Source organism: Macaca nemestrina, chromosome X (genome assembly GCF_043159975.1).
Source record: "Macaca nemestrina isolate mMacNem1 chromosome X, mMacNem.hap1, whole genome shotgun sequence".
Classification (NCBI taxonomy): Eukaryota; Metazoa; Chordata; class Mammalia; order Primates; family Cercopithecidae; genus Macaca; species Macaca nemestrina.
Genome location: NC_092145.1, coordinates 151,008,188 through 151,036,047, shown reverse-complemented (window position 1 = coordinate 151,036,047; position 27,860 = coordinate 151,008,188). Strand labels below are relative to the sequence as shown.

General features: G+C 45.8%; 1 protein-coding gene across 2 annotated transcripts in view; it reads left to right on the top strand.

Moving 5' to 3' along the window:
- Nucleotides 1-27,860, top strand: part of LOC105478107 (shroom family member 2) — a 164,505-nt gene that overhangs the window by 75,656 nt on the left and 60,989 nt on the right. For both annotated transcript variants that reach the window (XM_011735095.3, XM_024791642.2), the window contains exon 2: nt 10,248-10,399. In XM_011735095.3, the coding sequence (XP_011733397.1) occupies nt 10,248-10,399 (152 nt within the window). The remainder of the gene's footprint in view (nt 1-10,247; nt 10,400-27,860) is intronic.

The window sequence follows — 27,860 nt, the reverse complement described above, 5'->3', positions numbered from 1 at the left end:
ATTTAAACCGTGACACATTTTACAGAGGTATTTTTATCTTAGCCTGAGAGTTTAGCTATCATTTAAATCATGACTTTTCTTGGGGGGAATGTGGCCTGGTTTCCACATAATCTACTTAGGCTAAAACTTTTGTAAAACAACTCATTTATAAACTGCAACTTTCTGTGTTTATGAAGTTCTCCGTAATGCTTTAGTAGCTAAACACCGGGAAAAGGAAATTTTAAGTTAGGTTTAAAGTAAACAATGAGAATATCTAGGACAATTAAGCTTTTGGGTTATTTCAGACTATCTTTTATAAAAGGGCTTAGAAACCACTCTACCTAAATAGCTCTAAGTATTGTAAGTGGTTTCCCTTTACCTCTTAAGCTCTGGTTTCCTCGTGTTATGATTAAAACGGATACGTTGTCACCGTCCCTGAGAGTGGAGCAGCATAGCCTAGGTTCCACTGACAGTTTGGACATGAACAAATTATAACAGCAGAATAAGTTGTAACTGTACTTGTAGCATACTTTAGAGTTTGCAACATATTTTCATAATTGTTTCACTGTTATCCTCCTGGTCGTCCTAGGATGTAAGACAACCAGCTCTTACCATCATTTTTGGGGTGATAAAACCAAGAGTAGGAAGCATTTCTCCAAATCGTGTACTTAAGTGGGGGAGGCAGGTCTTCAGTACTAGATCATTCCTCATCTTTTGAAATGCTCCCTGCCCCCACCCTCTGATGTGATTATTCCCTCCTGTCTGCCACCAGGGGATCCTGTGCATGTCTGTCACTCTGTCACTGCACTTGCCTCATGGGATTTGTATCAGCCAGGATCCAGTTAGGAGACAGAAACCACACGGTAGTTGGAACAGGAGTGCTTCATAGGAAGCGGGATTTGGTGGATTGACCACATCCCACCATGCCCCCGTGCTTACGGCTTTTCTGTTTACAGAAGCAAGGTTGAACAGTTGCCACAGAGATTGTGTACATGCAAAGCTCAAAATATTTACACTACGGCTCTTTGTGAAAAAGTTTGCTCACCCCTAACGTAAAGAACTATTAACTTGTGGCAGGTTATTATGTATTATCGAGGAATTATTAACTAGTAGCTACTACAGGTAAGGAGAACTCTAAAGAATACGAGAATAGTAGATAGAGGGAGCAGTCACTCCTTCCAGGGCTGGGTCACAGAGTACCTGAGGAAGGAAGAAATTTGGAACTCTTCTCCCCACCCCCTCCAAATCTGAGATTCAAATCTCGATGGAGGATGGTCCATTAGGTAGTGGAGAAAGTCGCTGAGGGCTACCGCTGGCTGGAGAGCAGGGAGCCACCCCCGGCATGCCAGTGAAGCTCACTAGGAAGCTGGCTGGGGTGTCTGTGGGACTCGGTGGAAAGCCATCAAGGAATTGTCTCTAAAAGTCGCTGGGAAGCTGCCTGCCAGAGCACCAGTGGAACTTGCTAGGAAGCTGCCCTTGGAGCTAGTGACAGTGTGTGTGCCACATGACTGCCAGGTCCCACTGGAGCAGGCAGGGAGGAAAGCACACCGGAATGATGAAGGCAAGCCCTTTCCACTGCCCGCGTGCCTCCACTGCCCTCTGCTGACGGTGCTCAGGTGCCAGCGCTGGAGAAACACCCACAGGGTCCTGCTCCAGGATCACCATGTGGGTAGTGAAGGTGCATTTGGGATGCAGAGGCAATGCATTACTAACTGGCATTGTTGCAACAGGTTGTCTTCAGATCTGCATTGTAAATTCCTCTGACACACGATGGTGTTCCAGAAATCCTCCCTGAACGTTGCTCTCCGTTAACCATCTCTTAGGTGGATCTTGGCCTGTGCTCTGTGAAATTCAGGGCTGACACGTCCTGGTCAGGATCTGGCCACGTCCTGAGGCCCCAGGACCTTTGCCACATGTGGAGAGGAGGCACACACCTTTGGGCTCTCTGCTACCCTCCCTCCAGGAAGACTGTCACCCCTTGCCACAGAATGCACACTCCTCCTCTGGTCCCATCCAGTTGGCCTGCATTCTGAGGCTGCAGCTCCCACCTGCCTGGGGCACATTCCACCCCTGCCCGTTTCTCCCAGTCACTCCTGGGACAGTCAGCTCACCTTCTGTTGCTCTGTAGAAATGTTGTCTGCCAACTCAGTCTCCACCACCTCCAGATCTTCACCTCATCTCCCGATGGCTACATCCTGATGGACTCCTCCCTCCACATTTTTGAGAGCCACATGCCCCCTTTTCACCTAGCCAATCACCCAGCTGTAGGCTTTCTGTCATGACACTCCCTTGGCCTATGTGTCCGTTAGCATGGCTTTGTCACCTGGTGCAGCCACGTCCTCGTCCTCTCCTCGTGCCTCATCCTCGCGCCTCTCCTTGCCATGGGGCCTCGTGCGATGCAGCCCTCATTTTAGAGAGAGATGAAACAAGGGTTAGACCTTTGTGGACTAAATACCTCCTTGAACATCTAGTTCCAAAATACATGAAGAGGGGTTTGGTTTATTTTGTTAGTGTTATTATTATTATTATGGTATATATTAAGAGATGGGTGCCTCACTATGTTACCTAGACAGGAGTGCAGTAGCTCTTCACAGGTGTGGTCATAGCACACACTGCAGCCTCCAACTCCTGGGCTCAGGTGATCCCGCCTCAGCCTCCTGAAGAGCTTTTTTGTATTGTTTTGTCATTTTCCTTGCTTTCTTACTAATTTTGTCAACTATGAGGAAAGAAATTTTTTCTTTCCTAATAGAGATTTTATGGATACTTTGGAAGATGAATACAGAGCTGTTTCAATTTGTATCCCGTTCTTAATGTCCTTACAGAAAATCTAAGAGCTGTGTCTTGGGATTCTTTTCTAGGAATTCCAGAGATTTCTAGCTGAAAACTTGGAGGCAAATTTTCCTTAAAAGGCCAGGAATTATGATGTTTTGAAGTCTCAGCACCTTTGGGTGGTGGTTTCCATCTTTAAGAGCACAAATCTGTCTCAGGGCGAAACTTCTGTGTAGATGACGTGTTCTCAGGATGTTTCACAACTTGCCTTGCTGGATGGGCCACATTTCCTTCCCCAACTGCCGGTACCTTCAGATGTTGATGAGCTGTCACATCAGAAGTCACAGTCACTCACCATTATCAGCAACACTGCATACTCAAGTTTTCAGCCTTTCATAGCACATTAACAGAGCGATTAGGAAAACCGACTGCCATGACCGGAAGACTTCCTGGGTGCATGCCTTTCTGACAGGGAGAGTCAGGATCAAGGAGTCCCTTTCCTTCCAAAACAGTTCTACTAAAAAACAACCCATGGGCTCACACCTATAACACCAGCACTTTGGGCGACCAAACAGGAGGTCAAGGTAGGAGGATCACTTGGAGGCCTGGAGATTGAAACCAGCCTGAGCAACATGCTGAGACCTCGTCTCTACAAAAAATAAAAATAAAAATAAACTAGCCAAGTGTGCTGACATGTGCCTGTAGTCCCACCTTCTTGGGAGGCTGAGGCAGGAGGATCGCTTGAGCCCGGGAGTTCAAGGCTGCAGGGAGCTGTGATTGCACCACTGCACTCCAGCCTGTGCAACAGAGTGAGACCCTGTCTCAAAAACAGAAAACAAACCTATGAGTATAAGTAATTTAAGCTGCTCAAGACATGTTAAATGCATGACCATGACTGCAAATTGCCAGTCAGTATGCTTTGTGTTGTAGGATATGAAAACTGTCCGCCCAGCCTGGCACTCAAGACAGTCAAAGCCTCTCTAAATATATACCAAAAAAACAACCAGCAAATGATTTCACCTCTTTTTAAAAAAAGGCATTTATGCTTAAAAAATGTAATCAGGTGGGATTCTCTCCTTAAAAAATGTTTACAGAACTACTAAAAAACTTGCATTTACAAAACAGTTGCTGACAGTATTCCCCTGGCATATATGGGAAGGGAGACGGGGGCCGCTGAGCAGCATATGATAGTAATCAGGTTTCTTTCCCTCCTGCTTCCTGGGAGCCTGGACTCTACTTGCATTTAGACTCTGCTTCCTGCGGGTCAGTCTTCAGGTTCCTGCTGAGCCACTTCAGCCCATTTGCCCTTTGCTCCCCCTTTTCTCTTTTGTGTTTTTTTTCCCTGAGGATTTTATCCTTTCCTGCTGCCTTTTTGGGCTTCATTTCCACTTCTGCTGAAGCAGGTTGAGCCGACAGCCTGGCAGACCTCTGGACTCTGCCTTGGCCACCCCGGGGCTGACCTGACCTTCCCCTTGGGCATCTTGGCGGCGCCTGGTGCCTGCTGCCCAAAAGCCTTATGAATCTGGATGTGCCGCACCTCCCTTCCCCGCCCCTCAGGCCTCTGGGATCGCAGCAGGGGCCAGGAATTTTTTTTTTTTTTTTTTTTAAGTCTCAACACATTTGGGTGGGGATTTCCATCTTCTAGGGGCTTCCCTGTTATCGGAGCACAAGTCTGTCTCACAGAGAACTTTCAGTGTGGACAAGGTGTTCTCATCTATTTCCCAACGTGCCTGTTTCTTGGATGAGTCAGGTTTTCTTTCTGAATACGCTGAGCTCAATAAATTAAGCAGACGGAGAGGTGACTTCATTGCTTGTCCTTGTCATGCAGATACTTTATCTCTGGAAAGTGAAGCATTGTTGAGGTGGTCAGAATTGATCAATTGCAGGTGTGACTCATAGCCCTTGAAATATGATACTGGACTTAAAAAAAAAAAAACAAAAAACCAGCTCCTTTTTCTCTTCTCATTTTGATTTCTGGTCACTGTGATTTTCCAAATCCCTCAAGCTGCAAACCCTACGGCAGGTGGCGTGGCCAGGTCTTCCCTCCCAGTCTCTGGAGTTTGTGCATTACTCCCGTGATTTTCTCTGCCTCTTTCCCCAAGAGTTCTGCAGAGATGTAGTGGTGGTGCCCATCAGGGTCGTTGTCCTTGTCGTTTTATTCTTATTGCCAAAGAAATTCATTTGTGTGTGACTATAAGAGTCTTCCAGAAGCAGCTGCTGTAGTGATGAGTTCACTCCCCCACTGCCATGGCTGCCTTCGCTGGGCCCCCACTGCCTGCAGGACAGCGTCCAGATTCCCATTCCAGGGCGGGGTCCTCATCTTCCCCCACATCTGCCCTAGCTTCAGACACGCACCCGCACACACACTCATGCCTCAGGCCTCCTGCCTCCACGCCCTTCTTCGTGGGGAAGCCTCTGCGGAAGGCCTTCCCAGCCTTTTCTAGTTGCCGTTTCTATTTGGAGGCCTTCTTATCTCCACCCGAGACAGAGGATCACATCCCCCTCATGCTGCCACTGCAGGGACCCCATTCTTTCCAGCGTGAGCCTGCTTCCCCGCTGCACTCAGGATGCCTTCACCCTCATGGGACTTCATTGGGATTGTCTCTTCAACGAAGTATCAACAACTTTGTTCCATAAAAGACTTTGATTAACTGTTTTTTTCCTGCTCTTCCTAGAGAAAACATTTCCATGAGAACAATGAGGCATTCTGCACGTTAGGAGACATTGAACTCTAATCAGGGCCGTAAGAGTGAGTTTCCATACAGAATATCAGTTAAAAACTTAAGACAACAGTATTTGCCTGGGTGTGTGGACTTGGTGCTTTGGGTCTGTGAGTGCCTATAGCATGGCACCTGGGCTGGCATCGTCGTGGGTCGGGGGTGATTGACTTCCTAGCTTTTGGTAGAGGGACTTTTTGAGGTTAGAGCAAGCGAGAGCAAAGATTTTTCCTAAGTACTACAGGACAGAACTGCCTCATTTGTGGCTCTGGCACTCCACAGACATTAGGCGGCTGTCACTAATCGGTGCAGTGCCAAGTGCTTCCTTAGCTTGTAGACCTGGGACTATGACAAAATGAGCATCATCGTGATGCTATCATGCATGCGGCACTAGGGATGCCACAGGCCCAGTCCTTAATTAAGCCTAATTAATTCTACTGAACTTGAGAAGTTCAGTGGGGCAAAGAGAATAGAATGGAGGTTTTCAAAGCTGCTGCTGCTTTCCTGACTACTTTCCCCATAGCACCATAAACATGTAGAGGTACTTTCTCTGGACAAGGAAGCCAGGGGAAAAAATGAAGACTTTATCTCCCAAACCAAAACACATTTTTGCTGGGAAATGTAGGTGGAGTGTGGCGGGGGAAGGCAGATGGATGTTGTGGAATGCGGCCTTCGTATCTAGAGGGGAAGCTTTAGGAATCTTTGCAGATGAGAAGAAACAGCATCATGTTATCCTTTGCAGTGAAGTCAGAGCAACTGGCAGCCCTTTCTGAGAGTCTTGCAGGACTTGTTACACATGCGCTTGTGGGAATGAGACACATTCCCACCGAAAACCCCACCCAGTCACCACTGAGTCAGACACAGAACTGTCACCCTGAAGAAGTGCTGCTCCAAAAGCTGTCCCAAGACCCTACAAGCCATTAGTCTTCATGGTTTTGCCTAAAGATTTTCCTGTGATACTTAAATTCAAACATGTCATTGTGGAGAGGACACAACTTCATTTATTTTTGTTTTTATTTTAATTTTATTTATTTATTTGTTTTTGAGATGAAGTCTCACTCTGTCGCCCAGGCTGGAGTACAGTGGCGTGATCTCGACCCCCTGCAACCTCCATCTTCCGGGTTCAAGCGACTCTCATGACTCAGTCTCCTGAGTAGCTGGGATTATAGGCATGCGCCACCAAGCCTGGCCAATTTTTTGTATTTTTAGCAGAGATGAGGTTTCACCATCTAGGTCAGGTTGGTCTCGAACTCCTGACCTCGTGATCCACCCACCTTGGCCTCCCAAAGTGCTAGGATTACAAGCGTGAGCCACCATGCCTGGCCTTTTTTTTTTTTTGAGACAGGGTCTCGCTCTGTCACCCAGGCTAGAGTAGGGTGGCATGATAACAGCTCACTGCAGCCTCAACCTTCTAGGCTCAAGTGATCCTCCTGCCTTAGCCTCCCAAGTACCTGGGTGCCTCCCGAGTAGCTAGGTGCCTCCTGAGTAGCTGGGTGCCACCATATCTGGCTAATTTTTTTACCTTTTTTTTTTAATATTACCCAGGCTAGTCTCGAGCTCCTGGACTCAAGCAATCCTTCCACGTTGGCCTCCCAAAGTGGTGGGATTCTAGGCATGAGCCACTGCTCTCAGCCCTAGACACAGTTTTAAAGCTCACCATATATCACTTTTATAGTGGGTCAAAATAGTTTCCTTGATTTTATTTTACTTTTTTTTAATTTTAATTTTTTGAGACAGAGTCTGACTCTGTCGCCCAGGCTGGAGTGCAGTGGCATGATATCAGCTCACTGTAGCCTCCACCTCTCAGGAGCAAGCAATTCTCATGCATCAGCCTCTCGAGTAGCTGGGATTACAGGCATGTGCCACCATGCCCAGCTAATTTTTGTTTGTATTTTTAGTAGAGACAGGGTTTCACCGTGTTGGCCAGGCTGGTCTTGAACTCCTGACCTCAGGTAATCCGCCTGCCTTGACCTCCCAAAGTGCTGGGATTACAGGCCTGAGCTATCGCACTCAGCCCCTTGTTTTTAGATATTGAGGAATGCATAACTTTTTATTGTGGTAATGAGGAAAAAGAGACCAGAAGTCTTAGGGTCTGGAGTTGGCAGCCATGGATAACACGTGGATAGAAAAAAACTTCTGCGGTCTTTCAACAAGGTGGAATTCCTGACAGGCAAGAAAAGTCACTAAGACCTGAAGTCTCCAAAACAAAAGACCAGCTCCAGGATGCCAAGAGCTTCCTTGGAATCCCTGGACCCCCAGATGTCTGTAACTTGCCTCCTTATACGCACCTCATTTTTACTGTCTTTCCCACCCTGCCTGGATACTCTTATTTGGTTCAGGGGGAATAGAAATGAGCAAAGTCAGCCACGTCAACATGTAGGCTTTCTAGCATTGAAATACAGATGAGAGTAGGTCATTCCAGCCACAGCACTTAGCAGTGACCTAGAGAAACAGCGCCCTTCATCTCTGATCCATCCTCCTGAGGCACAGCCTGGAAGGAGCCTTTCCTCTGTGCAGAAACCTTGGGGGAGGGTTGCTGCAGATCCCCAGCCTCCTGGCCGGCCCCTTGGTCTCCCTCTTGGGGCATGTCGAAACCCAGTCTCCACCAGGTATTGCCTGCCTTTTGCTATTCCTTGGCTGTGTGTGCAACCTTGGCGGGTGGAAGCTTATTTACAGTCTATAAAGACATCGGGATAAAATCCTCTAGAACTTTTGGAACCAGTTGGTGACTGAAAAAATTGCTGCATATTTTTGTCAGGAGTGGTTTTAAAATTTTGTTTATGGTATTGACTAGCAGTGAATAATTGCTTTATTCACAAGAGTTCAGTTGTCCTCAGATGTAGGTGGAGATTTCAGGAAAATATGCAGCTTCAGAATTGAGACATTGTAAGTTACTTAGCACCTAGCTTCTTCTGGCCCCCCACCCCAAAAAGTAAGCTTGAATCCAAAGCACCTAGCTTTTCACCTGCCAGAAGAATGGACGGCATTAGCTTCAGGCTCACTCTTGGAAGTTATTCTCGGGTTAGCCATGGCATGCAGCTGGGTAGCAGTGAACTCAAAGCTGTATGCTGATATGCTTGTAACCAGTGATTTCTTCTTACTGGTTTCCTAGCAGTTTTAAAGCTTTTTGGTGTAAAACAGAGTTGGCAAACCATTTTTGGAACAAGCCCAGTAGTAAGTATTTTTGGCTTTGTGGGCCAAGCGACTCAATTCTGCCCTGTAGCAATATGTAAACCAATGGGTGTGGCTGTATTCCAGTAAAACTTTGGGGGGTGGGAGGGGGAAAGAAAGCAACTGGCTCATTGGCTCACTGGCCAGTGTGCCAGAAAATGGGCAGATTAGCTGGAATGAATTGCTGTTGAGTTCCATTTTACTGTATAGGAAAATCTAGGTTAATAAAAGTTACAGAATATAGGCCGGTCACGGTGGCTCATGCCTCTAATCTCAGCACTCTGGGAGGCCCAGGCGGATGGATCACAAGGTCAAAGGAGTTCGAGACCAGCCTGGCCAATGGGGTGAAACCCTGTCTCTACTAAAAATACAAAAATTAGCTGGGTGTGGTGGCAGGCGCCTGTAATCCCAGCTACTCAGGAGGCTGAGGCAGGAGAATTGCTTGAACTGGGAGGCAGAGATTGCAGTAAGCCGAGATCACACCACTGCACTCCAGCCTGGGTGACAGAGTGAGACTCTGTCTCAAAAAAAAGAAAAAAGGGAAAAAAAGCTATAGAATGGATGGCATTCAGGCTGTTAGGGAGTCAGTCAATACACATTGGGAGGATACTGTGTTTAGCACTGAGTAGTGAATATCTTAACATACACAGCATGGTATAGTAATCAGATTAGGGCTATGACAAAAAACAGATACGTGTTAGCAAGGATATGGAGGCATTGGAACCTTCATACACTGATGGTGGGAATGTAAAAACGGTACAGCTACTGTAGAAAACAGCCTGGAAGCTCCTCAGGTTGTTAAATGTAGTTATAGGGCCCAGCAATTCCACTTTGTAATAGCCAAAAGTAGACACTGATGAATAGATAAAATGTGGTCTCTCCATACAAGTGAATGTTATTCAGCCATAAAAAGAAATGAAGTACTGCTACGTGCTACAATGTAGGTGAACTTGGAAAGCATCGTGCTAAGTGAGAGAAGCCAGACCCAAGAAGCCACATGTTGTATGACTCCATTTATATGAACTGTCTAGGACACGCAAATTCATGGACACAGAAAGTACATTTGTGGTTGCCAGAGGCTGGAGGGATTAGAAGCTGAGTAGTAATGAGCACAAGGTTTCTTTCGGGGTTAGGGGAAATGCCCTAATATTGATGGTTGTGATGGTTGTACAACTCTGAAAATACTAAAAGCCATGCTTTATTTGAGTGAATATATGGTATTTGAATTATATTTCTATAAAGTTGTTACAAAAACAGTCTAGTTCCAGGATTAATGTATGAGAAATAATTAATAAATAATTTAAAATGGTCCAAAATTATTGTCTGGTTAAAGGAAATCTAGAAAATGAATCAGTATCTTCAGGTCCCCTGTTTTCCATTGTGTGTGTTTCCGAGCTTTCCCATTCCCTGGATAAACAGGAGCCGTGTCCAGGGAAGGCAGGCCAGGGTGAGGGGTATAGTACATCCCTGATCCCCTGAGTGGTAATAAGGTCAGCCCCCTGGGCCCCATTCCCGCCAAGCTTGAGGTATGTCTGTTGCTTTCCAAGGACCTGCTCTGCCTCAGGAATTGCTGCTCGTGGAAGGCTCATGGAATATGCTTCTCTGTTACAGATTGAAGAGGGCAGTAAAGCCGCGGCGGTCGACAAGTTACTGGCTGGAGATGAGATCGTCGGCATCAATGACATTGGTCTCTCAGGGTTTAGACAGGAAGCGATTTGCCTGGTGAAGGGGTCCCATAAGACCCTGAAACTGGTCGTCAAAAGGTAAGACCTGAGCTTCCTCCCACATTTACCACGACACACAGGAGTGAGTGGAACATCAAAGTGGGAGTCCAGTTGTCCCACCCACATCACTGCAGAGATCTCGATTGGGACATGCACTTAGAGTTATATGTCTCGGCCAAGCATGGGCCCAGCATCAAGTGTCCGAACAGTTCCTAATTTTATTACAACTGATTTTTATAAATGTTAATGTATTAAGTGGATTTGAATACTCGTATCTTTCCTTTGGCAATATGTAGATTATTTTCTTGGCAGGCAGAAAACTCTGCTTATGCTCCCAGTGAGGTGACATGTTGTTGCCTGTCTTGTACACAAGGTGGCAGGCCACTGCGCTTTCTGTTTTCGTGCTAGAAAGAGAGTGACTGTCACGAAGATGCCAGCCGCCAAAGGTTTAGAGTGCTGTGCTGAGGTCTGGAGGGAGCGTCTGGAGGGAGCTGGCCGTCTATTCCTGTACATTACATGTCACTTGGAGCTTGGATGGTTTTAAGAGGTTAGAAAGTGAACTTGGGGACATGATGCTTTTATATACGGGAACTAAAGCAATACTCCTGTGTACCACAAGAATGTTGGTGATATGTCGCTTTCAAAGAGAAATAACTCTCCACCTTGGTTTTATAGTTGGCTTATTAATAGGAAAGTGCTTACACATCCTTTTTGGCAAAATTAGCATGTTCTTTTGAAGGCTGGCTGTAAATTTTAATTAATTGACTCACATTTATTTCCATTTTTAGTACAGACATGAAGATATCTTCCTTTTTTATGAAAAAAAAAATTTTTTCAAGTCTGGCCAAGTGAAGTAGTGTGCGTGGAGAGGAACAAAGAAATCTGTAACTGGTTGTGACTAATTATTTGTAAACACCGCTGCATTCAAACCAGCCAAGACAGATACCTAAAGGCTTTTTTGAAGTGGGGGTGATTGGAGGTACCAAAACAGTATCCAAAGAAAAGGTTCAGAAATGAGGAAGGGCCAGACGTGGTGGCTTATACCTGTAATCCCAGCACTTTGGGAGGCCGAGGCCGGAGGATCACTTGAGCCCAGGAGTTCGATCGAGATCAACCTGGGCAACATAGTGAGACCCCATCTCTCTAAAAAATTTTTTTAAAATTAGCTGGGCATGATGATGCGCGCCTGTGGTCCCAGTTACTCGAGAGGTTGATATGGGAGGATTCTTTGAGCCTGGGAGGTCGAGGTTACAATGAGCCGTGAGGGTGCCACTGTACTCCATCCTGGGTGACAGAGCAAGACCCTGTCTCAAAAAAAAAAAAAAAGGAAGGAAAAACATTTTTTGCCTCATGAATTTAGCAAAGTCATTTGTAAGTAGTACATGCCATTCCTGAGCACCCTTTTAACAACTCTTTGTAGATCAGAAAGTAAAATCTCAGAATGGTGGTTTCTGAGCCATTGGGGAGGGTGGGGCATGAGAGGCACCATGACACTGTGTTATGGTTCCTCTGTGATCACCGTCGTAACCCTCCTATAGCAGCACGTTTGTTCTTACACGATTCAGTTAACTTAGTGGAATGCTGGTGGTGGTGAGGGAAGCTTGTTCTGCAGAGGTAAGGCGAGGAGTTATAAATTGGCTCCGGGGGCCATCATCCCGCTGCCTGTACTGTCTCGTTCTGGGCTCCCAGAGCCCCCAAAACACTGGGCTGTGCTTGTGGTCTTACTGTCTGTCTTCTCTTCTTCGATGGAGACACCAGCTTAGTTAGTCAGCATAGCTGGCCAACTTTGTATCACCAGGGCATAGCTACGCATAGAAATTCCTAGCATCGGAGTTCTTAAGTCAGAAGGTGTGTGCGTTGTGAATGTTCAGAGACATTTCTGAGTTTCTCAGACCCCTTTTACATCATCTCTAGCATAGGATATTTGTAGTTTGTTTGTTTGTATTCTCTGTGAATGTGATAGGTGAAATATGGTTTTATATTTACATTTGCATTTCCGTAGTTACGAGAGTGAAGTCAGGTATCGTTCCATGTGTTTAGAAGAATGGTAGATGTGATTCTTTTTTTGAGCTAGAAGTACATATTTAGTGATAAAGATGGACAGTCTAATATCTGTTCAAAGGAAAGCCATGCCACAGGAGAACTGGTTGATGGGAGGAGAGAGAGAAGCCTCAGGGCATCTGCTGGTTGGTTTCACTGAGTAGGTACTTAAAAGACTCTTGGGAAAAGGGATTAAACTTTTGCCCTGAAGGATCTCCGGGAGCCACTGTGTAGAATCCCCATTTTGTGTTCTGCAGACCCACTTTCCTTTAAATGAGAGATGTGGACAAAATGATAATGTGGTTTAGATGGAATTTTATTTAAGTAATATGTGTAACGAGATATAAAGCAGCAGAGTTTATTTACAAATTTTTATTTCCAAACACACTTTCAATAACTGTGTTAGGAAAAAAACCCACAAGCTGTTTTTCCTCTGCTCTCACACAACACACAACACGGAAGACTTCTGTGACCAAATGTGCATAGAACTTCTAAGACTCCAGCCACCTTTATGTGGTTTTCCTCATTACAAAAGCACCAATGGGTGCTTTCAAAATTGTTCTTCTTAAAGCCAGAACACATATTCTTCTCTATCTAAATTTAAATCTCTATTTAAATCTCCCCGCCCTCCTCTTTCTCCATTCCTAGGCAACCACTAATCTGCCTTCTGTCTCTATGGATTAGGTAGCATTTTCTAGCATTTTATGTAGAGCTCCAGGATGGAGCGTGTACCCTTACAAGTGGCTAGTTCATGAAAAGAACTCTGCAGGTAGTTCATAGATTGAGACACCAACATATTCATATTCTATATTGCTCTGCTTAAAAGCATGATCAAATGGTAAACTAGCTCGCCCAAGCCTTGTTTGACTTGTTGCAGTTATCTGCCCCCATCTGCAAAAGTGTAATGAGGGAAAGAGGTACATCCATCTCAGTGTAAAGCGCAGGAATCCATGGTTTTTTGAGACAGGTTCCTGCTCTTTTGCCTAGGCTGGAGTGCAGTTGTGCAATCATAGCTCACTGTAGCCTCGAACTCTTGGGCTCAAGCGATCTTCCCAAAGTGCTGGGATTACAGGCATGAGCCATCGCACCTGGCCTCTCCGTGGTTTTTTAAACATCATTTGAATAGTGGTTCATAAACTCCCCTCCCTGTAGTGACAGCTGCTACACGTCTTATTTTGTAGGCTCGTTTTATCTTTGTGTGTGTGGGGACCAGGGGACCAGGTGGCCAGGATAGGATTGCGATGGGCCACTTTCACAAAGTGGTCGCATCTTGTTTCGCAGGCATGGGCAACGCGGACCTTGTCGTTGAGAAGCTGGTGCTGGGAAAGCGATGCAGGAGGAGACAGGCGGATCGCTATCTCCACAGACAAATGAGGGCCAGAGCTTCCTCTTGCCCAGCGTGGGGGGAGCTGGAGACAAAGAGCATGTAACAGTCAGCCCTACCAAGTGCACGTATGTTCTTCTTTGTGAGGCCCAGGTGGCATCCACGGCCCGAGATGTCAGGGGAGGGGTGCTGACCGATACTCAGATCTATCGGTTAGGTCAGGAGGAGAGGATGAGGCTGGCAGTTTTGCTTTTCTCTTTCTTCCCAGGTGGTTTGTTGTTCCGTCTCTACTTGGCTGGGGAAGTGCTCCTTGTAGGAAAGTTCAGGGCAGACGTGTAGCCTTTGTGTGTGTGTGTGTGTGTGTGTGTGTGTGTGTGTGTGTGTGTGTGTGCGTGCGCGCATGCGCACGTGTGCGTGTGTTTCCAGTTTTTTTCTTCTGCACTGTTTTCCTGGGTGCGTGCGCGCATGCGCACGTGTGCGTGTGTTTCCAGTTTTTTTCTTCTGCACTGTTTTCCTGGGTGCGTGCGCGCATGCGCACGTGTGCGTGTGTTTCCAGTTTTTTTCTTCTGCACTGTTTTCCTGGGTGCCCAGGCCCACCCCTGGAGAGTCCTGAGCAGGTCTTGAATAGATCTGGGCTGTGGAATTTTCACACAGAGCCACAGGCCATTTCACTGGGCATTTGCAGCAGGTCTACCACTTGCTGGCCTTATGCACAAGTTCTTGGGAAGGTTAAGGCCAGAAACTGGGTGGCCCTTTGGCATTTTCCTCATTAACTTAACCCAGTTGGGTTAGCACTAAAAGGAGGTCTGCCTGACGCCCTCAGGCTGCTCCGGAGGAGAGGGAGCAGAGTTGGGAGGGTGGGGAAGGACTGAGGAGGGGGACAGCGGCTCCTCGCTTAGCTGGGCTCATCCTGTCCACTCGGTGCCAGGGACCGTGGCTGTTGCCTGTTGCTGTCTTCTCTCTGAAATCTGCATTAACAGCTCTGGGGAGAGAGTCGTCCATTTTTCTCCTTTCAGAGGCAAATGGCTGTTAAGTTCAGCTTCTAAAAAGTACCTATAATTTCAAACACCCTAGGGAAAATTTCTTTTAAATATCACATCATAAATTATTTTCTAAAGCTTTGCAATTACCCTTTTGGCTTTTCCCCCAAATATGCATTATAATGTTAGTTTTGTTTACAGCAAAATCCGCCTGCCACCTTGTCATGGAACCCACTCTGGGCAGTTTCTCTTGAACGGTCATGTGTTGCGAGTCATTTTGTAGGGGCCAAATCGTGGATAGGGTTGATTCATGTCACTTCCTGCCTCTTCGCTGGCAGCCCTAAACCCTCTTGTGAATCTAATTACATCCACTAAGCTTGCATTCAGGAGCCGCTTAGCCGCAGAGGGGAGGTTTTTTCCAGCAGGCTGTAAGGGTTTGCGAGACCATGTGGTGTGGTCCTGCATTTGAAGAGAAGAGGCTGGATGTCGAGGGACAGCACTCTTGTTTGCTAGGAGCTAATTTCTTACAACATGTGTCCCCTCTTGGGCGTTGCTAAGGTGCCCTGACTGCTGCTCCAAGCCCACGTTGTGCTGTGTCCCCCTCTGCTGCTGGCTCCTTGGAGCTGTCCTGGAGCAGGTGGCCCTGCAGCCCCAAGGTTGATTAGCACAGATGTTCCGGGAGCTGCTACTCACAACGTGGCAGCAGTAAGGGGCCGCCTAAGACGTCAGCAGGTTTACATCCCCACCCCACTCCCCCAGCACCCCACCCCCTCCAGAGCTACTCCTGAGGCAGAAATGGTGTGTGGTCAGACGGAGGGCATGCTCCTTAGTGGGGACACTGGAGGACGTCAGGTGAAACCCATGCCTTCGAGGCTGTCTGATGTCTTTGTCTGTGATTCAGGAGTGGGTATTTCTATCCTGTGAACATTTGGGGGCTAATGGCTGTTTGCTACTCTGCTTATTTTCTTGTTAAAACAAAGGAGACCCTGACTTGTTTAGGCTATTTTCCATTATGGTTTTTATTTCATTTATTTTGAGTGAAGGAAAGAAGGGAGAGAGGGAGGGAGGGAGGATGGGAGGAAGGAAGGATGACATCTTACTCTGTTGCCCGTGCTGGAGTGCAGTGACTACTGACAGGCATAGTCATAGCTCGCTGCAGCCTCAAACTTCTGGGCGCAAGTGATCCTCTTGCCTCAGCCTACTGAGTAGCTGGGACTACAGGTGCATGTCACCATGCCCAGCTTACTGTTTTTGTTTTTTTAATTTAATTTTATTTTTTCTATCGTTTTGTGACAGAGTCTCATTCTTTTGCCCAGGCTGGAGTGCAGTGGCACGATCTCGGCTCACTGCAACCTTTGCCTCCCGGGTTCAAATGATTCTCGTGCTTCAGCCTCCCCAGTAGCTGGTACTACAGGCGTGTGCCACCACACCTGGCTAATTTTTGTATTTTTAGTAGGGATGGGGTTTCGCCATGTTGGCCAGGCTGGTCTTGAACTCCTGGCCTCAAGGGATCTGCCCCACTTGGCCTGCCAAAGTGCTGGGATTACAGGCGTCAGCCACCGCACCTGGCCAGCTTATTGTTTTTATTAAGTAAAATCAGGAGAAGAAAAACCACATAGATCAAATTGTTTTATTTTGGGGAAAGTTACTTCTATTGGGGTTTTGCCTTAGTGTGTGGTTTAGGTAATTTAATCAGATGAATCAATGTTTGCAAATAGTGATGGTTGTTAATATAGTAAGACTTACAGAGAATGTTTAGCTTACTTTTGTGTTTATTTGGGGTCTCTGGAGGACCTGTATGTGCTGTGCAGTGGGATCCACACTGTACAGGTTAAGGTTATTTTGAGGTTCAAGGAATTGAGAAGTTAGCATCAGTATTAGCAATGAAGTTTAAATGACTTTTTTTTTTTTTTTTTATGGGTTCTGCAAATGGCGTAGGCTTTTATTTTTAAAAATGGAGCAGCTCTAATGAGATCCACCAAATTGAAAGCCCTGAGCTTTAGGAGAAAAGGTTGATGTACACTGGTTGAATTCCCAGTTTGCTATTGGCTTGGAAAGAAGAGTGTTCTGGTGAAATTTTGAGAGCAGACCCTGGGAATGTCCTCCCTTGAGACTTGAGGGCGCAGGGATCTGGGAACAGGTCTTCGTGTCTGTCGTCTGGGAGGTAGTGTCCTGCGAGAGGCAGCAGCCCAGCAGACACCAAGGGCCCCTGGGCTCACATGCTGACCTCTTAGTGGGCTTGGCAGGGCAGGAGGCCCACATGTAGCTTCTGTCCAGTGTGCCACTTGCCCTTGCAGTCACCCCTGAAGGACAGGTAGATGAAGCCTTTGCAGGTTGAGATGCCCCCAGAGGCTCTGTCCGTCCCACACTGAGCATACTGAGCGGGTCCCCTCTCTGTCCATCCCATCCTTGGCTGTGGCAGCACTGGCACGCTGTGGCATGCTCTGCTCTGCACTGGCCGCTTTGTCCAGATGGAGACAAACACCGCTTTCAGTGTGTTGCCAAGGGGCAAGGAGAGGTGATATTGGCAGAGCCATGAGCGATGGTTGCCCGGCAGGTCATAAAGGTGGAGTAAATGTCGCCTCTTCTTAGAACTGTCGCCTCAAGCCCGGTTACCACTCATACCCCTTGTTTCCAAGGTGGGAGAGTCTGGGGGAAGAAATGAAGTACCTGACACAGCCTTGGCCCTTTCTGCAAAGTGAGGGGCATACTTTGTCTGTAACAATAGCCTTTTGTTTGTTTGTTTGTTTTTTATACTTTAAGTTCTAGGGTACATGTGCCCAACATGCAGGTTTGTTACATATGTATACATGTGCCATGTTGGTGTGCTGCAGCCATTAACTTGCCATTTACATTCGGTATATCTCCTAATGCTGTCCCTCCCCCGTCCCCTCACCCCACAACAGGCCCCTGTGTGTGATGTTCCCCCTTCCTGTGTCCAAGTGTTCTCATTGTTCAATTCCCACCTATGAGTGAGAACATGTGGTGTTTGGTTTTCTGTTCTTGTGATAGTTTGCTGAGAATGATGGTTTCCAGCTGCATCCATGTCCCTACAAAGGACATAAACTCTTCCTTTTTTATGGCCGCATAGTATTCCATGGTGTATATGTGCCACATTTTCTTAATCCAGTCTGTCATGGATGGACATTTGGGTTGGTTCCAAGTCTTTGCTATTGTGAATAATGCCACAATAAACATACATGTGCATGTGTCTTTATAGCAGCATGACTTATAATCCTTTGGGTATATCCCCAGTAATGGGATTGCTGGGTCAAATGGTATTTCCAGTTCTAGATCCTTGAGGAATCGCCACACTGTCTTCCACAATGGTTGAACTAGTTTACAGTCCCACCAACAGTATAAAAGTGTTCCTATTTCTCCACAACCTCTCCAGCACCTGTTGTTTCCTGACTTTTTAATGATTGCCATTCTAACTGGTGTGAGATGGTATCTCATTGTGGTTTTGATTTGCATTTCTTTGATGGCGAGTGATGATGAGCATTTTTTCATGTGTCTGTTGGCTGCATAAATGTCTTCTTTTGAGAAGTGTCTGTTCATATCCTTTGCCCACGTTTTGATGGGGTTGGTTGTTTTTTTCTTGTAAATTTGTTTGAGTTCTTTGTAGGTTCTGGATATTAGCCCTTTGTCAGATGAGTAGATTGCAAAAATGTTCTCCTATTCTGTAGGTTGCCTGTTCCCTCTGATGGTAGTTTCTTTTGCTGTGCAGAAGCTCTTTAGTTTAATTAGATCCCATTTGTCAATTTTGGCTTTTGTTGCCATTGCTTTTGGTGTTTTAGACATGAAGTCCTTGCCCATGCCTATGTCCTGAATGGTATTGCCTAGGTTTTCTTCTAGGGTTTTTATGGTTTTAGGTCTAACGTTTAAGTCTCTCAATGTTTCTGCTTTCTACTTATGGCTAGCCAGTTTTCCCAGCACCATTTATTAAATAGGGAATCCTTTCCCCATTTCTTGTTTTTGTCAGGTTTGTCAAGGATCAGATGGTTGTAGATGTATGGTATTATTTCTGAGGGCTCTGTTCTGTTCCATTGGTCTATATCTCTGTTTTGGTACCAGTACCATGCTGTTTTGGTTACTGTAGCCTTGTAGTATAGTTTGAAGTCAGGTAGCGTGATGCCTCCAGCTTTGTTCTTTTGGCTTAGGATTGTCTTGGCAATGCAGGCTCTTTTTTGGTTCCATATGAACTTTAAAGTAGTTTTTTCCAATTCTGTGAAGAAAGTCATTGATAGCTTAATGGGGATGACATTGAATCTATAAATTACCTTGGACAGTATGGCCATTTTCACAATATTGATTCTTCCTATCCATGAGCATAGAATGTTCTTCCATTCGTTTGTGTCCTCTCTTATTTCCTTGAGCAGTTGCTGGTAGTTCTCCTTGAAGAGGTCCTTCACATCCCTTGTAAGTTGGATTCCTAGGTATTTTATTCTCTTTGAAGCAATTGTGAATGGGAGTTCACTCATGACTTGGCTCTCTGTTTGTCTGTTATTGGTGTATAAGAATGCTTGTGATTTTTGCACATTGATTTTGTATCCTGAGACTTTGCTGAAGTTGCTTATCAGCTTAAGGAGATTTTGGAAAAGCGTGTTTTTGTTGTTGTTGTTGTTGTTAAAAGCCTGTTTTTTTTTTGTTGTTGTTTGTTTGTTTTAACGTCACTTGCTAATTTGTTCACACAAAGAAAATGCTCCATAATGAAAACAACTTCATCCCATGTCTCCCTCCCACCCAGACAGACACATTCATATCCCTCCTGTCCCCAACTGCAAGATGCATTCCTACGTCTTGGCTATCTTTTAGAATCAAACCCTCATAAAAACCATTTAGAATAGTTGCCTGATAACTTGGTTTTATTGCTAAAGAAAGCCTGTTTGTGGCAGTTAAGAGTCCAAAGGCGTTTTGAATGGAATGTAGTGGCGTGTTTAAGGAGAGGGCTCAGAAGGATTTGCTGAATGGTAGTCATGACAGCATTGGTGGGGTTGTGAAATGGGCTGATTAAATAACTCAAGTAGTTCCGGTGTCCAGACCATGTTTTAGTAAGGTAGCCAGTGTCATGGACAGGGCAGGTGGCAACAGTTCTTTGCACCACGGAGGGTGGTTGTACCATTTACTCTGCTGGTTATGGGTGTGCTTGCCTTTAATAATAGGGAAAGCAAGGTCATTGGTCTGCAGCTGTAGTAAATGACAAAAAAGAGGAAGGAATCAGATCTTTCTTCCGTGATTTCACTACTTTGATTTGCCAACTATGACGTGGTTTATTAGATGTAAAGACACAGAGGAAAGTTCTCTGGCTCAATGCCCTTGCAAAGAAAAGGATGCCTCCCACCCTCTTGGTGAGATGATAAGTGATCAAATAAGGGAAGATTTTTTTCAGCCACTCGGCACATGTCAATCACATGCGAGTGGACGTCTGGCTTACCATAGTGACCACACATGCAGTGGTATTTAATAGTTCTCTGAATGTGTGTAGGATCTGTAAAAGGTTTGGAATAAAAGCACACGCTTCCTTTGGAGAAATGTTATTTAGTTGTAATAGCATTTCACTACTGCCACATTCAGTTCACCTATGGTGGTAGTGCCTGTAACTTTTTATTCGGAGGAATTCGTGGACCTTCCTCTCCCTGCGTCTTCGATTTTGCCACTGAGTTTCATCTCTTTTCATGGTCCAGGCTCAACGTTTCTTTGCTGCACTGCAACTCAAGTCTCTTTTATTGGTTACTTTCCCTAAACTTCATCTCTCTTCTCTATACCTTGGTTTTTGTTTTTCTGTGAAGAATATCTTCTTAACTCTTCTAGTACCGTGGGTAACCATGGGCTCTGGGAAGGGAATTTGAGGATGAATTGAGTAAAAATACAGTAAATTATTATGGGCTTTATGTAATGAGCAGAACTCCAGAAAGGGCGAGGTGGGGATATTGTTTGCTGAGATCTTCTAGTGGGCAGAATTCCAGAAAGGGCTAGGGGAGATTATTTCCTGAAATCTCTTTCCTTTGCATCTATTTACGTGGCTAGAACGCTTTATACATAGGATAGCATTTAGAGGACAGCAGTCTTGCAATCTCTTGTTGCTTTTTTTTTTTTGGTAAGGCTTTTGCCATGTGTATACTGATATGTTGACTCAACAGGTTAAACATTTTGTGTCTTTATTCTTATATCCGTGGTGTTCATCCTTAAGGCTGTATAAAATGAGTCATATTAATGACTGCACACTTGAATATGCTGAGTTTCTTTGCCAACAGATTCACTCTGTTGAAACATGGCCAGGAAATTGTGTGGGTGCCCTTTTTAAAACATCAAGCTGAATGAAATGATGATTTGACACTTGGGGCATATATGGTTAAACACAAGTGGTTTGGATACTGGGACAGAGATCGTCTTTTTTTTTTTTCCCCCTGTCTTTCCAACAGTAATGGGTTTGTAGAAATGAAGATTACAAAGGTTAATGGGAAAAACAAGTCATTCGGGTCTGCTCCACTCCTCTGTTCTGTGCTGCTCGGTTCTGCCTGTGGCTTCTGTGGCATTCCTCCGCAGTCTTTTCTGCCATAGGACTCAGGTTGAACACCAGAGGTTGAGGCCAGAGGTGGGGCACGCTCTTGCTAGGGGTGAGGCAGGCAGGCTGGCTGGGTGGAGAGCAATTCTGGGGCTCTCACCCCACGTGAATGCTGCTGCTGGGCCCTGACGTTTGCTTACAATGCAGCTCTGATGTCTCAGTTTCAGCTACTTAGGTCATTTGGGAATTTTTATCTTGCCTCAGTTCTCTTCATGTTTAAAAGCAGGAACTACTTGCCTCTTATCTCCTAGGACCATAGACTTTATCAGGCATGATGTCACCATTCACGCAGGCATTGCCGGCACCACTGCCCGGGAAAAGACACTGCATATAAATCTTCCCACAGTGCCTTTGGGAGGTGACTTTTCTTACAGAAAATACATGCAGAGTTAACCATTTCTAGAATGCTCTGGTGTATTTGTATACATTCATGTGATGTATGTGAGAAGCACTCCCACCACGTGGTTGAAATCATTCCTTTAGGTCCCGCTTTCCAGGAGCTTGCAGCGGAGTGGGCTGAACAGCTCTCACAAGTGCAGACTCAGAGAGGAAGGAAGGGTGGAAGTCGATCCAGGAAAGTCTTTGCTGAGGACAGGCCAGTGGAGCCATCCTTTGCAGCTGAGGCAGTTTTGAGAGGCAGATATAAACGTCTGCCAGGTGCTCCAAAGCTGGAAGCCATAGCTGGAAGTTCTAGTGAGAACAGTAGAGGGGGAGGCTTGGGAGAAGGAGGTGGAAACACAGAATGGGGCCAGCACACAGCAGCTCACACAGAGCTGCTCAGGTGGTGCAGACACTCCTGGCCCACTGCAGCCCAGACTTCTAGGTCTTGGGGAACTGAGAATTTGCTTTATCTGCCAAGACCCCAGATACTATAGACGCTGCCAGCCCAGGGAGCATGCTCTGAGAACCCCTGGACTAGACCACAGAGAACCTAGGAGCATGGACTTCCTTCTGTGGAAACTGGGAGCAGCTGATGGTTCTAGAGTGAGGGCAAGACCTGGCCAGAGCTGTGTTGCATGCAGGGAGACTGGGAGAGGAAGAAGCCTTCCAGAGGATTGGCAGGAAAAGGAAGGAAGCAGAGTCAGAACTGGGTTTCATTTGATGTTTGCAGAGAGGTGGTTTTTGTTTAAAGGATTAGCAGAGTGTGGGCAACTGCCAGGTAAATTCCCCTCTCCCCAGACCCTGGGGTCTGACATCAGGAAGCTTGTCACAGTCCCTGAGGCCCCCAGAGTGTTTCCAGGGCTTCCCTTCCTGGCCCGGTATCTGCAAGGCCTTTCCAACTACGGACTCTTCTTTCAAACCCTGCTCTTCCTTATCTCCTAGAAGCCCTTAGAAACCATTATTTATCTGTTTTCCCACAAAACCTTTGTCAGCTCCCAGTGTAGGACAGAAGCCCCCCACCTATGCAATACCACCACCACCACCCCTGTTCCCCCATCGCAATTTGCCGGCAGGGAGACCAGGTGGGCCTATATTTCAGACCATAGGCTCCCAGCAGGCCAAGGCGCCTCCCTTCCCAGACCCTGCCTTGGCCTCCAGCCAGTGTTCTCACTGTGTGCTTAGTTAGCTGGGGGCACGAAACACAAACTATTTGTCTTGGGAGGTGGTGCTTCTTTGCTTTCTTCTAAAAGGTTAGGAAAATAACCCAACACTCGTGATCTTTCTTTCTTTCTTTCTTTCTTTCTTTCTTTCTTTCTTTCTTTCTTTCTTTCTTTCTTTCTTTCTTTCTTTCTCTCTCTCTCTCTCTCTCTCTCTCTCTCTCTCTTTCTTTCTTTCTTTCTTTCTTTCTTTCTTTCTTTCTTTCGTGTGAGGGAAGGGAAGGAATTCTGCTCTTTGTGAATAATAAAGATTTCCTTGAAACAGTTCTTGGAATAATTCCTTTTAAAAATAAAACAGGATATTTGATATCTAATCTGTTGTTCTTTCTTTTTTTAGAGATGGAGTCTTGCTCTGTCACCCAGGCAGAAGAACAGTGGTGCAATAATAGCTCACTGCAGCCTTGAACTCCTGGGCTCAAGCATACAGCTGTTGTTCTTAATGTTCAATGACATCCTAGCATTTTTTTATATTTGTGATCTAAACCCTGTCCTTAAAAAAAAAAAGAAAAGAAAATAAAACACCACCCAAAACACTACCTAGCATATAAAATTACTCTAAAAAATTGAAGTAAGTTTCAATTAAGTTTGGTATACAATCTGTGGGAGGGGATTTCAGGGCAACCCACCATTAGAATGAATAGTTCCATCTGGAGTACCAGAAAACTTGGTATTGTCAATACCATGGTGTTTTGTTATATGAAAGGAATAGTATGCATTGACTGAAGATTATGTTTTGGAAGAATGATAATGGCCTGGGCCAGGTGTGGTGGCTCATGCCTGTAATCCCAGCACTTTGGGAGTCCGAGGTGGGAGGATTGCTTGAGCACAGGAGTTCAAGACCAGCCTGGGTGACATGATGAGACCTCATCTCTTTAAAAAATTTTTAAATTAAATAAATAAAATTTTAAATGATAATGGCTTGGGAGAATGATCACAAAACCAGGCAGAGTGGGGAAAGAAAGGCACTCTTCAAGTCTGCAGGATGAAAGGGAATGCACAGAAACATGTGTGTCCTGGTCCTGCACATGAGACCCACAGTTCTAGGGACAAGGTGATTTAAAACGTTTAAAGAGTGTGTGGCTTGTGCAGGAGGAAACACCACAGCCTTCCATCTACTCAAGTCCTTCTGGGAGCCCTTGAAACTCAGCCAGAGGGACCGTGAGTGTAGGCGGGCTCTAGGTGGCGCCAGAGCTCTCTATCCCCAACTCCACGGGTCTGTGGTTGAGCGACCAGCATGTAGGGGCTGAAGGTCCCCCCCACCATCTCCTTATCAACACCAATCCAGCCGTTTCAGAGGTGCCAACAAACAGAAACCAGTCTGACCCTGGCTTGATCCCCAAATACTTTCATTATGCATCAGGAAATTCAGAGGACTTGGGGAAAAAAGCATATATATTTTAGTAAATTTTCACTGTCCACAGTAACCAAGATATCTTCAGTTAAAGCAGAAAGAGTATAACTCTTTTCACTGTGTGTCTTCATTTGCTTATTAAAAAAAAAAATCCCTAGGCCAGGTACAGGGGCTCATGCCTGTAATCCCAGCACTTTGAAAGGCTGAGGCAGGCAGATTTCTTGAGCTCAGGAGTGTGAGGCCAGCCTGGGCAACATAACGAGACCCCATCTCTCATTGTACAAAAAGTTAGCTGGGTGTGGTGGTGTGTGTCTGTGGTCCCAGCTGCTCAAGAGGCTGAGGTGGGAGGATCACTTGAGCCCAGGAGGTCGAGACTGCAGTAAGCCATGATTGCGTCACTGTACTCCAGCCTGGGTGGCAGAGGGAGAGCCTGTCAAAACAAAACAAACGAACAAAAAACAAAACAAAAAAAGCCACAATTCGTATAAGAACTGCTGACTGTGTCATATATGAGAACACATATATCTGTATATTATCTTTTTAAAAAGGGGCTTCTGGGTTTGTTTTCATTTTTTCACTGCCTCATACAGCATTGCTCATTCTCTTCAGACAGTTTGAAAGGTGTAAACCAGGTAAGATGCATTTTATGAAGGCATGGAAGTCTCACTTCCATGCCAGGTTCCCTGCCTGCCTCCGACAACTCCCACCCAAGCTGCCTTCTGCACATGCATTGCCGTCCATGGGAAGCCCTCTTCCATGCCATCAGCCTCCCTGGCTGTGATGCCCCTGTTCGGACTCTCCTATCTTCCTCTTTCCCTGGCCTGCATTTTGACCTCAACCCTGTGTCTTTTTGTCCCCGCCGATGGACACATCCACAGGGATGTCCCATAGCTATGGGAGATGCACAATATACACTTTGGGTTTTTGTTGTTGTTGATAATTAGGGTGAAATGCACACAAAATTTACCATCCTAACCATTGTGGTGTTCAGTAGTGTTAAGTGTATTCACGTCATACAACCAATCTCCAGAAACTCGTTTCATCTTGCAAAACAGGCTCTATATGCATTAAACAGCAACTTCTCAGTCTCCCCTCCCCCACCCCTGGCAACCACCATTCTACTTTCTGCATTCATAATTTTGACAAATCAGGTACCTCATATAAGTTGAATCATACAGTAATTGTCCTTTTGTAACTGGCTACTGTCACGTAGCATACCGTCCCCAAGGTTCTTCCATGTTGTAGCATATGTCAAAATTTCCATTTTATTGCCAAGTAATGTTCCATTTTATGGATAGACCACATTTTGTTTGTGCATTCTTCCACCCATGGAACAGTATACGTTTTGACTAAATGTCCAGCTGTTAAAGTCTGTATTAGATACAAGCTGAATATCATCATTACAGAATAAACTTCTAAGGTAAAAGAGTAAATCTGGAATGATATTATTATTACAATTTTGTTTTAAAACATAGCATTCAGATTTCAACAGAATGACATTTTGGTCCAGGAACGGGATTGTTCAGCCTTCTCAGCTGCTAGAAGGCTTCTGTGGTCACTGCCTTATTCATTTGCAACACTAAATTAATTTTTATTTTAGCCTGAGGCCAGTGGAAGGTTGAGATGTGTTTTGGGTTTTTTGGCTAACTGCTGGTTTAGGTTAATGTTACCACCAAGCTGCTGTCTCCTGAATGTAACTGACCAAGCTAAAGGGCTAATTTCTCTTCATACTTGGATTTAAGGAATCGGTGCATGGGGATGATTCATTTTCTTTGAAACAGTTCTGCAAACTGAAGCTTTGTGTACATGGGGAGGAAGATACCTCCTGGATATTTTCAGAAGCAGATTTAAGGCTGAGCATAGTGGTGCATGCCTGTAATCTCAGTGCTTTCGGAGGCTGAGGCAGGAGAGTTGCTTGAGGCCAGGAGTTTGAGACCAGCCTGGGCAACATAGCAAGACCCCATCTCTACAAAAAATTAAAAATAAAAATTATTATATTTTTAAAAGCAGATTTAAGATGATTACTCTCCATTTTGATCTTCTTTGCTGCATGAAAAGTTGCCCCAAAATTAGTGGTGTCAAATAGAATTTCTAGTCATAAAATTGAGCACAAAGCAATTGACCTATACGGAGGTACTCAGAAGCATGCTATGTGTTAGGGCTGGCTATTTCAAGATTTAAAAATATGCTCTAGAAAATCTCCAAAAGGTAGTTATCTGCACATTATGAAAGTGTTGGGGAGGGAGGCGGTGTAAACAGTCACTGTGCTAGGGTCACGGGCAGCAGACAGTCGCAGGCGGGTAGCAGCGTCCCCGCCATGCAGATGAGATGGGGTTACTATATCTCTAAGGCAGTGCTCCAGCTGCAGGGCTGCAGATGTTCCGTATCTGTGCTGCCCATGCAGTAGCCACTACCCACATGTGGTCATTGAGCACTCGCAATGTGGCCAGAATGACCAAGGAGCTGAACTTTGGATTTTGTCACTTTGAATAAATTAACCACTTGTGAATAAGGATAAGTGACTTCCCTCTTCCCTCATGACTCGTCAGTGGCTACACCCGGGATTGATGTGCGTCTATCCAGGGCCAAAGCTAGGAATAGAGGCAGGGCACAGCTGGGACTCACTCTCTCCCTTACCCCATGACAGGGGCCTTCCGCGGGGTTGGCTTGGGCCTTGGTTCTGGCTGCCAACTGGGTTCCTCAGTCTTTTTCCATGTCGCCTCTGCAGGGGCCATATGTGCAAATGACTTCCTTCTCTCCTGTGTCTGGTGCATAGGCCAGGAGGTTGGGCGACAGCTGGGGCTGCCTGGTGTTGCTTTCCACACGGCCTTTCCGCGTGGCTCACTTGGGCTTCCTCATGCCACGGCATCACAAGGTCACTGGATTTCTCATAATCTATCGTGTGTGTGTGTGTGTGTGTGTGTGTGTATTTTTTTTTTTTTTACTTATTATTTTTTAAGACAGAGTCTCGCTCTGTTGCCCAGGCTGGAGTGCAGTGGCATGATCTTGGCTCACTGCAACCTCTGCCTCCCGAGTTCATGCCATTCTCCTGCCTCAGCCTCCCAAGTAGCTGGGACTACAGGCGCCCGCCACCACACCCGGCTAATTTTTTGTATTTTTATTAGAGATGGGGTTTCACTGTGTTAGCCAGGATGGTCTCGATCTCCGACCTCGTGATCCACCTGCCTCAGCCTCCCAAAGTGCTGGGATTACAGGCGTGAGACACCACGCCTGGCCTACACATATATATATTTTTAAGAGACAGGGTCTTACTCTGTCACCTAGGCTGGAATGCAGTAGTGCAAACACGGCTCACTACAGCCTCAACCTCCTGGGCTCCGTGGTAGCTGCAACCACAGGCATGTGCCACCACGCCTGGCTGATTTTTTTATTTTTGTGCAGAGATGGGGTCTTGCTATGCTGCCCAGGCTGATCTCAAACTCCTGCCCGAAAGCAGTCCTCCCACAGCAGCCTCTCAAAGTCCTGGGATTACAGGTGTGAGCCACAGCACCCAGTCATTTGCATGTATACTTTGTGAGAACAAAATCTGCTGCTAATATTCTTATATGTGCTTTCTAATGATAGTTTATCTGGGAGAACTTTTATTGTACCCATGGAGAACTGCTGACCCTCTAAACCAGC